The 15,641-nt window shown below is 38.8% G+C and overlaps 1 protein-coding gene across 11 annotated transcripts in view; it reads left to right on the top strand.

Moving 5' to 3' along the window:
* Nucleotides 1-15,641, top strand: part of LOC106089608 (JNK-interacting protein 3) — an 89,897-nt gene that overhangs the window by 48,452 nt on the left and 25,804 nt on the right. For 6 of the 11 annotated variants that reach the window (XR_009396438.1, XM_059360280.1, XM_059360241.1 and 3 more), the window contains 8 exons: nucleotides 1,652-1,756; nucleotides 2,309-2,344; nucleotides 2,928-2,945; nucleotides 10,445-10,502; nucleotides 10,578-10,756; nucleotides 13,000-13,225; nucleotides 13,336-14,997; nucleotides 15,092-15,309. Coding sequence is in view for 10 of the 11 variants with exons in the window: in XM_059360280.1 (XP_059216263.1) it covers nucleotides 1,652-1,756; nucleotides 2,309-2,344; nucleotides 2,928-2,945; nucleotides 10,445-10,502; nucleotides 10,578-10,756; nucleotides 13,000-13,225; nucleotides 13,336-14,997; nucleotides 15,092-15,309 (2,502 nt within the window). In the remaining variant the exon portion in view is untranslated. The remainder of the gene's footprint in view (nucleotides 1-1,651; nucleotides 1,757-2,308; nucleotides 2,345-2,927; nucleotides 2,946-10,444; nucleotides 10,503-10,577; nucleotides 10,757-12,999; nucleotides 13,226-13,335; nucleotides 14,998-15,091; nucleotides 15,310-15,641) is intronic. The other 5 variants (XM_059360324.1, XM_059360444.1, XM_059360600.1 and 2 more) reach the window with 3 other exon arrangements.

Genomic DNA, 15,641 nt, shown 5'->3' with positions numbered 1-15,641 from the left:
GGGTCACTAGTGCCAGGCGCAGGCGAGATGGGTCTATACTGCACGGAATGGTGTATCACGAAGGTAATTCCTCCACTCATTCAGCGATCCTTACAATGCATCCGTGACAGCTGTGCAAGCCGCAGGTGTTGGTCAGCTTTGTCTCCTGGATCGCTGCAACCAATATGTTCTTCCGACTCATAAAATCCACATTCTCATCGATCTTGCCACGGAGACCGTTGCAGTTTAGTTGCAAAAATGGTGTGGCCAAATCTAGGCCTGAAGAGGTCCAGCGCTTTGCTGTCGTTAGCTAGAACAGATGTTTCAGTCATTGTGTAAATTAATGTTGCAAGTAACGACTTTTGCAGAAGCTGCAAAGACGTCGAGGAAGAAGAGACTATGTAACATCTGCTCGGCAGTCAGGAGGAGTTTTCTTTAGGTTCTCATGTCTTTGAGAACTTGTCTGTTTGAACGGATGTGAACTTTCGCTAGTTGTTGGGTTTTTTAAGGCAATCTGGATGGTTCAACGGCAGGAACTAGAAGGGATCCTGTTCCTGGGGTACCACAATGGACGTACACGTCTAAGTTTAGTCTGATGGCAAACTGCCACTTACACCTAACCTATCCTAACCTGATCGGAAAACACACTGACAGATTGAAGGTTGCAAGTAACTACTTCTGCAGAAGCTATGAGAACGTCAAAGATGAGGACACTATAGAACATCTGCTCTCTGTGTGCCCGCACTGGAAGTCAGAAGGAGTTTCACGTTAGGTTCTCATTACTTTTAGAACTTGTCTGTTTTAACAGATGTAAACGTTCGCAAGTTGTTGGGGTTTTTTAGCCATCTGTATTGTTGAATGGTAGGAACTAGAATGCATCTTCCCTCTCCTGTTCCTGGGGCATCAAAATGGACGAAAACGTCTAAGTCTAAAGGCCGACTGCCACTCAAACCTAATCTGGATATACTTGCTTCATAGACTAATCTGCCGATATGTTTCTTTTTTACCCGATAAGTATATGCCATACAGTCTTTCTGTTTAAGACCGTCCATGGCTTTCACGCTCCTGCATTTTTTTTTATTTGGGTCTTCTGTCCGGTGGAGGTTATACAAATTTGAAACCTGAACCATTCTAAAGTTCACCATCAATCCTGGCAATACAATAACCCAACAAAAATCATAAATATTATCACTAGTGCATAGGTTTTATACAATATTCTTTGAACTGCGCATTTCATTACAACGAAATTTAACCCTTAACATAGTGTTCATTAAATTAAAATATGTCTTATTACCTTTTTATTTTCTTTTGTCATTTTAATGCATTTTGCGTTTATTTACTTCCTCCCATCTTCCATCATAATCATTTAACCGATGCTCTGTGTTAACATATTGAATATCCTTTTGTATTTTTTGTGTACACCGAAACTAAAACAACAAAAATTCACCAAAATTAACCTACACACCACCACATGCACACACACGCTCTAAAACAATCGATGGTGTGTATGTCCCTTGTACTACGTGCGTTATTATATCAAAATGTGAAATTGTAATATGAACGATCATTCATTGTCCGTCCCAAAACCCATCACTCTATCCAATTACCCACAAAAACAAAACAACAACAACAACGTTCGTCCATTGTTCATTTTAACGCATCCCCAAAATAGTTGGTCGTACCACCACTAAAAAGGAACAACGCTCTGCCAATAACCTTTACCAAGAGCTGTCCTTTCAAGATAATGAAGAGAGCGAAGACAATGAAATTGTTACAGGTATGTACTGCCGTTTGCAGTGGCACTTTAACAACAAAAACAGCAAATTTTCTTACAATCTTTCTGTACAGCAAGGTGTAAGGATAAGGGCAAGGGAGTTAGAAGCAATTTTATATGTCAATTCAAAAACAAATCATGTTTATATAATAAATACATTCATAGATATGTATATGATCTAAATTATGTTTCACTTTTAATAATCAATGCTTTTTAATTCTTGTCTTTCTTCTTCTATGTATATTTTCAATATTCGTTCGTTTGTTTTTATGTTTATAAATAAAAACTTTGCCAAATCATTATTCAAATGATCAATATGGCAAAATCAACAACAACCACAACATGGACAACAACAACACTACCCTCCCACGACTATTGTTATTGTGCACATGTAAACAAATGCAATGATCTCTCTAACAACGACAACAATAAAATTCTCATATATTTCACCAAAAAAAAAAAAAAACAACAACTCTACACCATCCACAATTAAACGTGTAAACCCAACTCACCTCAATCTCAATGTCACAAAACATTATGGCAAAACTTTTACAGGGAGCTGGGTACATCCTGGGGAATATGCTTCTTCAGGTAGGTATCACAATTCATTTTTATTTGCCTTTATCTACATCACCTGTAAATATTTGAAACATCAAATTGTCCAAGTTAATCTTTGACAAACAATTGAATCCAAAAGCAAAGAGAATCCCCTCTCCTTTGAACCTAGAAATTAACTCAACACCTCTCTGTGAAACTGTTTCCTGTTCCTAGACACAGCACATGTGTACCTACCTATTGATAAATCTCTGCGTTACGCTACGTTATTATGCAAATAATACAAAGAATAAATCAAAAATACTCATATTCTATTTCTCATATCCTGTTGTTTGTTATATTTTCTCTATTCAAAATCTGCTGTCGTTGTTTTATTACAAACAAAAAACAATCAAACAAATCGAAATAAAAATACGCTCACCTGCTATGCTCCAACATACATACACACACACACACACACACACACGTTTAAAACATGCAAAATACTTTAACAACCTGTGTATGTTGCTATTGCTGTATGGACTATTTTCGCAATGCATCATCCTGTGTATGTGTGGGTGTGCGCGACTATCCGTATGAATTCTCATGAAATTATACAAAAATAATTCGAAAACTATAGCTAATGACAACTACTTTGGTAAGTTGCGTTTATTTCCTAACTTTCCTATAGTAGAACATTTTATTCCTTTTCTTTTTTTTTTTACTTTGTATTCTGTAATTGTTGGTTGTTGTGTAGTTTTTTCTTACCCATCTTCTTTCCTTTGTTGCACTTGTTGTTAAATTTTTAAATATTTCCTGTATGTGGTTTTGGTTTGCTTCATTATTTGATAAATTATCCTGTTTTCTATCATAAAACTTCTTACTTCAACTTTTCCATTATGGTGTCGGTGCTTATTAAATTTTAAATAAATGCATTCAAACAAGTAAGAGCGTGCTAAGTGTGGCCGGGCCGAATCTTATATACCCCCACCATGGATCGCATTTGTCGAGTAATTTGTGCGGTATTTAGGCAAACAAAGAATAACGAATTAGAACTGTTATGCTTTTGGAGCCATATCAAGTTATAGTCCAATTCGAACCATAAATGAATTGAATACTGAACATTGTCATTATACCGGAGGCTTGTTTCTGAATGGCATATGTTCATATTCGCTGTACGTCTCTGGAATTCTCTTCCTAACGATCTGCAATTACTCAGTAACTCGGCAACATTTAAAACCAGACTTTGGAAACATTTTACTGCATTAAGTTGATGAATGTTAAGACTCATTTATATATTTATTTTTATTCTTTTATACTTACCTTAATATCTTTTTTTTCGGATCAACTAAGTCTATTAATTCCTCTTTAATTGATAAATTCACTTTTGTTTTTTTTTTCTTTTAAACTCAAATCTACAAAGCCACAATTGTTAGTTTTTTTTCCGTTAGTAAGTTATTCATTCAAAAACGGTGATGTATTGTATAGCTATAGATTCTTAGTTTTAAGTGTTTACTATGTACAATTGTTGGAGATATTACCCGCACTTTAATTATAAGAATTTTATATTCTTGTTGTGCGGGTGTAAATAAATAAATTACCCTACACCACTACTGTGGTACAGGGTATTATAACTTAGTGCATTTGTTGATAACACCCAGAAGGAAGAGAGATAGACCCATTGAGAAGTATACCGATCGACTCAGAATCACTTTCTGATTCGATTTAGCTATGTCCGCCTGTCCGTCCGTCTGTCTGTCCATGTTAATTTGTGTACAAAGTACAGGTCGCAGTTTTCATCCGATCGTCTTCAAATTGGGTATAAGCATGTTTTTCGGCCAAGAGACGAAGCCTATTGAAATTGGAAAAAATCGATTCAGATTTGGATATAGCTCTCATGCAAGCGCATTTATTGACCGATCTTCCCAAAACTTCCTACAATGCTCTCTTCGACGACTGTGACAGTATCTAAAAGTTTGCTCGAAATCGGTTCAAATTTAGATATAGCTCCCATATATATGTTCGTCCGATTTGCAGTAATATTGCAATAAAATGGTCCTTTGTTGCCGAAATACGACAGGAAGGATTTTCTTATGACTCTCGATATTACTGGCGAATTTCATAGAAATCGGCTTAGATTGAGATATAGCTGTCATATATATATATATATATATATATATATATATATCGCCAGATTGTCACCCCAAGAGCCGCTGCAAGCGCATTATTTTACCAATCTTGCCAAAATTTTGCAATTATCTCAAAAGTTTGCTTGAAATCGGTTCAGAATTAGATCTACCTCCCAATTTCGTCATATTTTGGGTAATTTGCAAAAATGTTGTCATTTGTCAACCGTAGTTATTACAGTTTGAACATATTTGATCGCCGTGGTCCATCAAAATTGGATATAGTATCACCCACATTGTACTTATAGGGTAGGTGTACGGTATTATACAGTCGGCACCGCCCGACTTTTGCCCTTCCTTACTGGTAGTGTAATATTTCAGTTCATTCGGATAAGAATTGCGCCTGAGGGGCTCAAGAAGCAAAATCGGGAGATAGGTTTATATGGGAGCTGTATCAAGCAATAAATTGATTCAGACCATATTGGATACGTATGTTTAAGGTCATGGGAGAAGCCGTTGTACAAAATTTCTACCAAATGGGATGAGAATTGCGCCCTTCAGCGGCTCAAGAAGTCAAGATCCAAGAACGGTTTATATGGCAGCTATACTAGGTTATGAACCGATTTGAATCATACTTAGCACATTTGTTGTAAGTAATATCAAAACACCACGTGCAAAATTACATCCAAATCGGATAAAAATTGCGCCCCCTAAAAGCTAAAGAAGTCAAGATCCCAGATCGGTTATATATCAGCTATATCAGGTTATGGACCGACCTGAACCATACTTGGCACAGTTGTTGGAAGTGATATCAAAACACCACATGTGCAAAATTTCAGTCAAATCGAACGAGAATTGCGCCCTCTAGAGGCTCAAGAAGTCAAGACCCAAGATAGGTTTGTATGGCAGCTATATCCAAACATGGACTGATATGGCCCATTTGCAATACCAACCGACCTACATTAATAAAAAGTATTTGTGCAAAATTTTAAGAGGCTAGCTTCACTCCTTCGAAAGTTTGCGTGCTTTCGATAGACAGACGGACGGAGGGACATGGCTAGATCGACTTTAAATGACATGGCGATCAAGAATTTATATACTTTATGGGATCTTAGACGTATATTTTTAAGGTGTTACAAGCAGAATGACGAAATTAGTATACCCCCATCCTATGGTGGAGGGTATAAAAATTTTGAATGAATCTTATCTACTTTTTACCCACCACCATCGTTCGCAACACATCAAAATATCCATTTCCGACCCTACAAAGTGTGTATATATTTCGGATCGTCGTCAAATTCTAAGACGATTTAACAGTGTCCGTGTGACTGTCTGTTGTAACTACGCTACAGCCTTCAAAAATTGAGAGATTGAGCTGAAATTTGGCACAGATACGTTTTTAAGTTCTTGAACGGGCCAAATAGCACCATATTTAGATATAGCTGCCATTTAGACCGATCTGCCGATTGAGAGTTTGAAACCCATAAACGCTGCATTTATTAACCGATTTCGCTGAAATTTGAAACAGTGAGTTGTATTAAGACTCTCGACTCAAATATGGGTCAGATAGGACTATATTTAGATATAGCTGGCATATTGATCGATCTGCCGACATAATGTCTAAATCCCATAAAAAACCCATTTATTTTCCTAATTTTGCTGGAATTTGACACAGTGACTTGTATTAAGCCTCCCGTCATCCGACAAGAATATGATTAGACTATATTTATATATAGCTGCCATATAGACCGATCTGCCGGTTAGGGTCTTAAGCCCATAAAAAGCCGTATTAATCGACCGATTTCGCTGAAATTTGTAACAGTGGGTTATTTTAAGCCTCATATCATCCAACCCGAATTTGGTCCAGATTGGACCACATTTAGATATAGCTCTCATATAGACCGATCTGGTGATTTATGGCCTTAATCCCATAGAAAGCGGATTTATTGCGTGATTTCGTTGAAACTGTGACTTGTATAGGAGTTCTCGGGACCTCATATGATCCAGACCAGCCCCTATATAGATATAACTATGGATGTAGTAGAATTATAATAAAATAGGAGGCCAAACTTAACACGTTTTTACTTGCTCACTTTTCTTTAATTTACAACTTTATACCCTCCACCACCACCACAGGATGAGGTATATTAATCTAGTAATTTCTTTTGTAACACCTCGGGATATAAATCTTTTGCACAAATTTTATTTATATAGTTCATTGGCGATTGCAAACGAGCCATATCGGTCCCGATTATAGGCTCCATATAAACAGATCCTTCAATGAGTTTTTTTAACCTCTGTAAAACGCAATTCGGCTGAGATTGTGCCATATCTATTCACATTTGCATCTTCTCCAGCAGGATATTAAAGAGATCACACCAACCTATCGTGTGATCTCTCTTCTTGTCTAAAACCTCGTTTGGTATTAAATGGTTCGGAGAGATTTTTTCCTATTCTTACTGAGGAACGTGTATCAGCAAGTGTCATCCTAAAGATTCTTACTTATTTTGTAGGGGTACATATAGGGCTATCGAAAGGGGTTTTGTAGTCAACAAAGAGATGGTAGGTGCTGATTTGTCCTTCTCAGGTTATTTCCAGAATTTGGCGCAGTGTGAAAATCTGGTCTAGGGTGGATTTACCAGGTCTAAAGCCGGATTGATAGGACCCAATTATCTGATTGATTTTGGGTTTTAACCTTTCACACAGTACGCTCGAGAGTATCTTGTATGCGATAGGGAGGAGACTTATTCCTCTGTAGTTGGCACATTCCGTCTTGTGTACGGGACATAGTATTCTGAGGTTCCAATTATCGGGTATGCGTTCTTCTAGCCAGATTGCGCAGACAAACTGATGCATACATCTTATCAGCGTGTCGCCTCTGGTCTTTAATAGTTCAGCAGGTATTCCGTCGGCTCCTGCTACCTTGTTGTTCTTCAGTCGGGTCACTTCTATTTGGACCTCATTCTGACTAAGAGGTAAACATTCTATACCATCATCAGGCATAGGTTTTGCGGTATCCTCTTCGCCGCCAACGTCGGACACTTGCAGTTGGTTAAAATGTTCTCTCCATATCCTCCGCATGATATGTGGGTCAGTTACCAGATTTCATTCTTTGTCTCTGCAGGGGATGTGCCTGCACCAAAGCCATCGGTTTGATGTTTAATTCTTTGGTAGAATTTCCGGACTTCATTCTGACTCCTGTACATCTCAATTTGCTCGCACTCACGTCTTTCCATTTACTTTTTCTTTCTGCGGAATAGACGTTTCTCCTCTCTCCTTTTCACCCGATACCTCTCCTTCATTGCTGCGTTGCTACTGATTGCAGGGTTGCTATATATGCAGCATTCTTGGCTTCAGTAACATCTCAACACTCTTGGTCTCGACACACCATGGGTTTCTTGGTGAAGGTTTCCGGTACCCTCTATCCGATTTGGATGAAATTTTTCGCAATGACTTCTCCTATGACCATCTTTATACGTTCAAAATATGGTCTGAATCGGTCCATAACCTGATCTACGATGGATCCCATATAAACCGATCATCCGATTGTACTTCTTTAGCCCCTATAGGGCAATAGGATTTTTCTTATTCGATAGGATTTTTCCTATCGAATAGCACATTATCTGTCTCATCTGCATGTACAAGTAGGTTGAAGGGCACGCGTCAATCAATCTCGATAGACAGCCGCTTCACTGGAAGACCTAGAAGATAACAAAAAAAAGAATAGAGATAGAGTTTCACTTCAATACGGTGCATGACAGTGGAATGAAACCCACCCACATCGGTTGTAGTTTCCTACAGTCAGCTATGTTAGGCAGACAGATATTTAGATTTATAAGAGGGTTGGAGAGAATTCAGGCAAGGAAAGAAATATTCACTCATAATCTTTAGACTACTCTCCTCAATTACAGGGTATGTCGAAAGCCTGGGCCCGAGGTTATATTTCTCCAAACCTCAGATGGATAAGTGCCATCCCGTTGCATGAGAAACTTGGTCACACGGCGTAAACCCGTCCGCAATGTACATCATCAGCCCAAACCGGATTTGCACGATCATCTTAAACGCCTATCCTTCCAAGGACCTCGTACGAGGAAGGGTTCTGTATTTATCAGCGATCCATACTTGGACAGTTCGTCGGCCACCTCATTCGCCGCCAACCCTTGATGACGCGGGACCAAACAAAGCATGATTGTTTTACCACGGAAGACTCCTGCCCTTCAATAAAGATTTTTGTCTTGGTACTTCATCTAATCTGGACGCATATGTAGGCGTTTTCAGCGTTGACTTGTGTTTTTTATATCAGCTTACTGCCAGATTCACTATGACAAATTCTTTCTCAATTCTTATAATGGCTGCAGATTCTACTCACTTAGATCGTAATACACTTGGTGTAATACGTGGTATGTCCCCTTCGAAATATGATCGAAGTAATGATGTGAAACCCACCAAAAAAACAAGCAAAGAACTACAGGCGGTGTTATTTTTATGATTTGCGGTATACTCATAAAAAGGCGTTGTTAGTACGTATCGCCACCACAATTCATGCGGTATTATGCTCAGCGCACTGATATGAGTGATGATCATCCCATGACAGCCGGTTGTACGATCGAATTGGCCCGATGGAAGCGTTCATCGGCAAGGGCTGCCGCCTCAATGTATAACACACTGCTACAACAACAACGATCATTTGAATACTCGTACATTTACTCTCTTATTTATTCTCTGTTCACCACAGCTTTTATGCCGTTGTTATGAGTAAATGTAAGACGAGAACGAAAACACCGCATCAACATAACAAATAAGTCCAAATCATAATTGCGGTGTTGCTTTTACAACGATTAGAAAGCCCATTTCTTTCAACAAAAATATATTTATTTCGTTCCTGGATGAAATATATTTTTATCATTTTTTGAAATTTGTTCAAACTTTTGTATGTTAAAAATAAAATTGCAATGTTTGCATTGTTTTCAGCAAGCACTCATCATCCCACCGCATATACAAGAGAACACGAGCATAAGTATTTGCGCTCGTTTGCTTCAAAGCGATACATACACAGACACATCAGTACCACCGCAAAATCATTTGTGTTTTTGTACATGTCGTTTCCGTTCATTAGAGTTGAATGATTGCGTTAGTTGCGTTGATTCAAAAACAAGTATTTATGCGGTGTACCGCAAATGCGTATCTATGATGCTGAGGCTTCAAACATTGAGTATGCGATTGTACAAATACTATGATGCATACGTCCTACTAGCGTTCCGTCTATGAAATAGATCAGCTGGTAACCAATCGACTCCTGCTGCCTTACAATTCTATAGGTGGATTACCATTATTTTAACTTTCATGTGGCTGAACGGCATATACTCAATACAGGGATTCGTCGTAACAATCAAAATCCAATGTTTTGAAAAAGTTCTCTCCAAAACTAACAAAAGCCAGCGGAAAGCGATCAGCATACTTTGATCTTGATTTTTGACAATATTCGACATAAAGTTGTCAACTAGTTTTTGGCTTACGTTCATTGTTTTCCCTTTCTGTTATTTGTGACATTTCCAATTGATTTATTTTGAAAATTTTTACTAGGCAAGAAGTCCCAAAATTGATGCAATATTGTGGGCCTCGTTTTATTTTATCATTTCGCTTTTTAGGATGAAAAAGTTAAACCAAAGCTATTCTTGCGTAGCTCTCTTTTCTTATGTCAAATCCTGACATGTGTTTTGTTCTAATTTTTCTTTAAGTTCTTATATATTTTTGTAGTATTGTCTTCTACTGTCTTTAATTGGTGAAGGCTTTAGAAATATTTCTGTTATATAAGTCTTAAATATATAATAAACAAATAATACACATATCACATGCCTAAGTAACACATAATTCTTCTTCCAAAGTAATTTTAGTAAAGTGCATAGCACCGTTGTGTTTTTTAAACAGTAGTATTTGACTTTTTGAAATATGTACATAAATTTTCAACAATTAATTTAAATTTGCACGTAGCAACACTTTACTCAAATCTTTATTGAAATTATAATTTTAGGGATGGGCAAAGAGGTGGAAAATCTCATTATGGAGAACAACGAGCTACTGGCCACTAAGTAAGTTTTTATATAGTATTTTTGACTTGACTTATACTAGCTAATGTTTACCCTCATTTCATTTACCCCTTTCAGGAATGCTCTTAACATTGTCAAGGATGATTTGATAGCTCGTGTAGATGAGCTAACGGGAGAAATTGAAATATTGCGTGAAGAGCTCAATGCTATGCAACAATCGCGAAGCAAATTACGTACCAAAGTTCAGGAATTGGAGGAGGAATTGAAGAAAACCAAAGAGCAAGTGAAACAGCAAAGTAAGTTTAATGCATATTTTCGGGTGGGGTTAAGGGGAATACCAAACGTTAAATTCTTTACTCTTAGATCACATCCTTGGTACATTTGAAACATTTGCATTTTAAAACTGCATGTTATCCAAAATGTGCTATTATGAATGCAGTTTTGAAATAATTTTAAACTAGTTTCGATCCGTTCGCGGATTGTATGAAATAGGTGAACTTTGCCTAGGGCGAACGGGTTAGCTAGAACTTCGAAATTTGGCTTAAATGATTGTTATTGCGAAATAAAGAGGTCAGATAGAAAAGCCATAAAAATAGTACTGGAAACGGGAGAAACGCACGTTTTGTACCGTATTTGGTACCATTTCTTTACAGATTGTACTAGAGCTCTGAAATTTAGCATGTGGGTTTAACAAGGAAATATATGCTGACTGACGAAGTGATTTTTTCACAAATCGTACATTTTGGTACCAAATAGTAGTAAATAGTACGAAATAGCTTATTTACTTTTTCAGTGAATGGTAGTACTAATTTGGTAAAAATGATGGATAAGTTGTACCAAATACGATATGCTGAAATCGTGCAACGCGTGGAAGAGAACGTACTTAAGTGCTGTAATTGGTAATTTCTTTTCAGACTGAGCTATAGTTCTGAAATTTTGGATACAGGTACATCTTGGCAGTATGTATCGGACGACTAGAGGATTTTTCTTTAAAATTCGTAAATTTTGGTACTAAACCGTACAAAACGGTACTTTCTTTACTGACTGAGCTACAGCTCCGAAATTTTTGATACAGGTACATCTTGGCAGTATGTACCAAACGACTAGACTTTTTGATGTTCGTAAACCATACAAAATGGAACTTTCTTTACAGGCTAAGCTACACCTCTGAAATTTGGGATAAAGATACATCTTAGCAGTATGTACCGGGTGACTAGTATATATTTTTTTTTTGAAATTCGTACATTTAGGTGCTAAAACGTACAATATGGTACCTTCTTTACGGATTGCACTATAGCTGTGAAATTTAGAATACAATTCCATCTAGGCACTATGTACCAGGTGACTAAAAGATTTTTTGGTACTAAACGTTCATTTTGGTACTAAAAACAAAATGGTGCTTTCTTTAAAGACTGACCTACAGCACTGAAATTTGGGATACAGGTACATCTTTGCAGGATGTACCGGTTGACTAGAAGATTTTTTGATATTCCTACATTTTGGTACTAAAACGTACAAAATGGTACTTTATTTATGGATTGAGCTAAAAATCTCAAAATTGCGATACAGTTACACTTTCACAGTATATATCGGCAGACTAGAGTTTTTTTTTTTATTTGTACATTTAGCCACTAAAATTTTCAAAATGTTACTTTCATTATTGATTAGGCTTAAGCTCTTAAAATTGCAATACAGTTTTATCTTGATATTGGGAGTGTCATCGGGGGCAGCGAAGCGACCGGGCATATGCTAGTTGTACAATAATTACGCCAGTCCCAGAAATCAAAGCGAGATATTAGTTAATATGGGAGCTTGACTTCCAATACTTTGCACAGGTATTTCGTGCTACTTACAAAATCCTTAATTGTTTTACACAACACGCCCCTAAGTTGGTTCCTGTATGTGTCCTCACCTAAGTGCCGGTATCTGTTAGACGCGAAAGCCGGGCAATTAGAAAGGAAATGCTCCAACGTCTCATCATCTTCCCGGATGTCCTGCACATGCTATCACTTGCCGCACTGATTTTACATAAGTGAGCTCACACAACGTATAAGTAAAAACGAATTAGATCGAGTATTCAGCGCCTCCCTTGGAGGGCTCCTTCTTGCTCTCCATATTAGCACCGTAAGATTAACCTGTCCATTGTCGAACATTCTACGGAGGAGACAGTTTACCAAAGCCTGGCGCCAGACTATACAGCATAGCAGAAAATCGGCCGAACCTACGTCGTGAACATCTATTGATTCGTCCCCGGATTAAGCCTTCGACTCCTACCTTCGTCTTACCCTTCGTTTATAAGACTAGGATGTACAATACAAAGGCGTTGAGGCAGTGCTCTTTATTGAGTTATGCTTTTCAGAATAGGGTTTCTGAAAAGCATAACTCAATAAAAGTGGCTACCGGTCTAAGGGCTATTAGGGTGTGATGAGTGATGAACGTGACTTGTTGACAAAGGCTAATCTGATCTACCAACCCCTATTAATTTTTATAATTTTTCCTAATATAGCAAGTAATATGATTTTTTGTCTATTTTTTCTAGGTGACAATGATCAAGAAGAGAACGATGTTCCATTGGCTCAACGTAAACGCTTTACACGCGTCGAAATGGCTATGGTTCTTATGGAACGTAATCAATATAAGGAGCGTTTGATGGAATTGCAAGAAGCAGTGCGTTTAACCGAAATTCTAAGAGCCTCACGTACCGTCGATAACTTGGATAAAAAATCAAAGCAAAGCATTTGGAAATATTTTAGTAGTCTTTTTACGTAAGTTATCAATAAAATTAAAACCCATATGCGACAAAATAGATAATTAAATTTAAAATTTTCTTTATTTATGTCTTCATCGAATTATTTTTGTCTTTTTCTTCTTGCAGCCCCTCCAATCGCCCTCAAGAACGTGTCAGTGATGGGCAAGGAGGGGGTCCTATTTTTCGTTACTCAAGCCCATCCCACTCACACGGATCACCCAGTAGAAATAGCGAAAGTCGCCTTGCCATAACCGGCGGTCGTGATGGAGGGCCACCTCCCCACCCCGCCAGTGCTGGCTTGGCGAATGCTCTTGCCAACAAGGACTACGCCGAAGAAGGCACCTCTGAAAGGGCAAGAGCCAGACGCCATGAGCAATATCGCCAACTGAGAGCTCATGTTCAAAAGGAAGATGGTCGCTTGCATGCCTATGGTTGGAGTTTGCCCGTCAACAAGGCCGAAAAGGAACAACAAACACGACATTCAGGTGGTGTGCCCGTACCCGTTTATTGTAATCCCTTGGCAGAAGCTTCACCTCATATGAAAGTATTTTGTGCGGCTGGTGTTAATCTTAATGGAGGCTTCTTAAAAAATGGTCAGTCCATTATACCCTCACATTCACCGTTTGCACCTCGCTCTACAGCGAAAATTGCTGAAATTACTAGTCCATCGGCGGAGCATTCGGCCGAAGCCTTAGATAGGCAAATAACTCGTGCCAGCCTGGAACATCTGGAGCCGGAAACACAATTGACCCCCTATGTGTGGATTTGTACGAGTACACATGCAGCCAGTACGGTGACTGTGGTGGACGCCAATCAATCGGCAACCGTGCTCGATGTATTCCCAGTGTGTGCCTCCCATTTGTTGTGCATTGCCTCAGTACCCGGTGCCATGGAAAAAGATTATGCCTTATTGGAAAATTCGGAGGTAATAAAGGCCGGCGAAATGCTGGAGAGGCCCGGTGATGGTAATGAAGGTCTGGGTAAAGTAGAATTTGTTCGTGTTAAGCCGAAGTCCGATAAAAACAGTAATACCAAAGACACCGACCCATCGTTGGAGGTGAATGCCGAAACGCCAGTTGAAGAGAAGGCTAAAGAGGCCACAGAGAAATCAAATGAGCAAAATGGCTCGATACCCATTGAACCTTTGGGCAATGTGAATGAAATCAAAATACGCCAGCCCATACCAGGTGCTCCGCAACGTCTTCAAGCCGACTCCACATCGAGCGGTACGAATGGCGCGTCAACCAATGGGTCGTCGGCGACTGCGACAAGCAATAACAATAATTCTTTGAGTCAACAATTGCCCTTCTCCAAACCAAACAATCCAATACTGGGAACCAAAGACCGCCAGGAGGGTGTTATGAGTTCGGTTGGTCCCACCATGTGGATGGGTGCTCAAGATGGTTGGTTGTATGTACATAGTGCCGTTGGTCGTTGGCATGAGTGCTTGCATAAAGTTCATTTGCCGGATGCCGTCCTAGCGATAGTTCATGTTGAATCACGGGTCGTAGTGGCCCTTGCAAATGCACAATTAGCTGTGTTCCGTCGCCAAACAGATGGCCAATGGGATCTGAATAGTTATCACCTAGTTACGCTAGGTGACCGTAATCATTCGATACGTTGCCTCTGTGTGGCCGGCGAACGCATATGGGCTGCTCATCGCAATAAAATCTTTATTGTCGATCCGGTATCATTGAATGTCATCCATTCGCTGGATGCCCATCCGCGCAAAGAGAGCCAAGTGCGACAGATGGCTGCAACTGGTGCTGGTGTATGGGTTTCAATAAGGTAGTCTATTGATGTTTACACTCTGTTATAAATTTTGTGTGTTTGCCAAAAATGGCCTAATTGCTTTAACGCTTGTTAATTTTGTGTGTTCCAGATTGGACTCAACGTTACGTCTGTACAACACCTACACATTTGAACACAAACAGGATGTCGATATAGAACCGTATGTATCGAAAATGCTGGGCACAGGCAAATTAGGATTCTCGTTTGTGCGAATAACGGCCTTGATGGTCTCCTGCAATCGCCTATGGATAGGCACAAGTAATGGCGTTATAATATCTGTACCTTTGACAGAGGGTCCAGGCAAAATAAGTGAGTAGAAATTTGTATATAAAATTTGCCCTATAAAAGTTTAAAGAGTTTTTAAAGTACAAGTCATTTGAGGAACTATTGTACGTCATCAAGTCGAAAAATTAGCATTCATGAAGTACACACTGGCAGTGGATAGTTTAGCACTAAACGGCCAATTTCCTACTATTGTGGCAACAATGTTTCTTTGTCTGTACATCTAGTGCTTACGGCAAAGACCTAACTCCTTCTTTGGCAGTTGTTAAAAATTGCAGTAGCATGGACAGAGTACTTGTAAAATCGGTTAAATCAACCTACATGACGAAAAACGATTGCATCCAGGCGGACGAGAGAAG

The sequence above is a fragment of the Stomoxys calcitrans genome, chromosome 1 (assembly GCF_963082655.1).
Source record: "Stomoxys calcitrans chromosome 1, idStoCalc2.1, whole genome shotgun sequence".
Classification (NCBI taxonomy): Eukaryota; Metazoa; Arthropoda; class Insecta; order Diptera; family Muscidae; genus Stomoxys; species Stomoxys calcitrans.
This window is presented reverse-complemented; position numbering and strand designations above follow the sequence as displayed.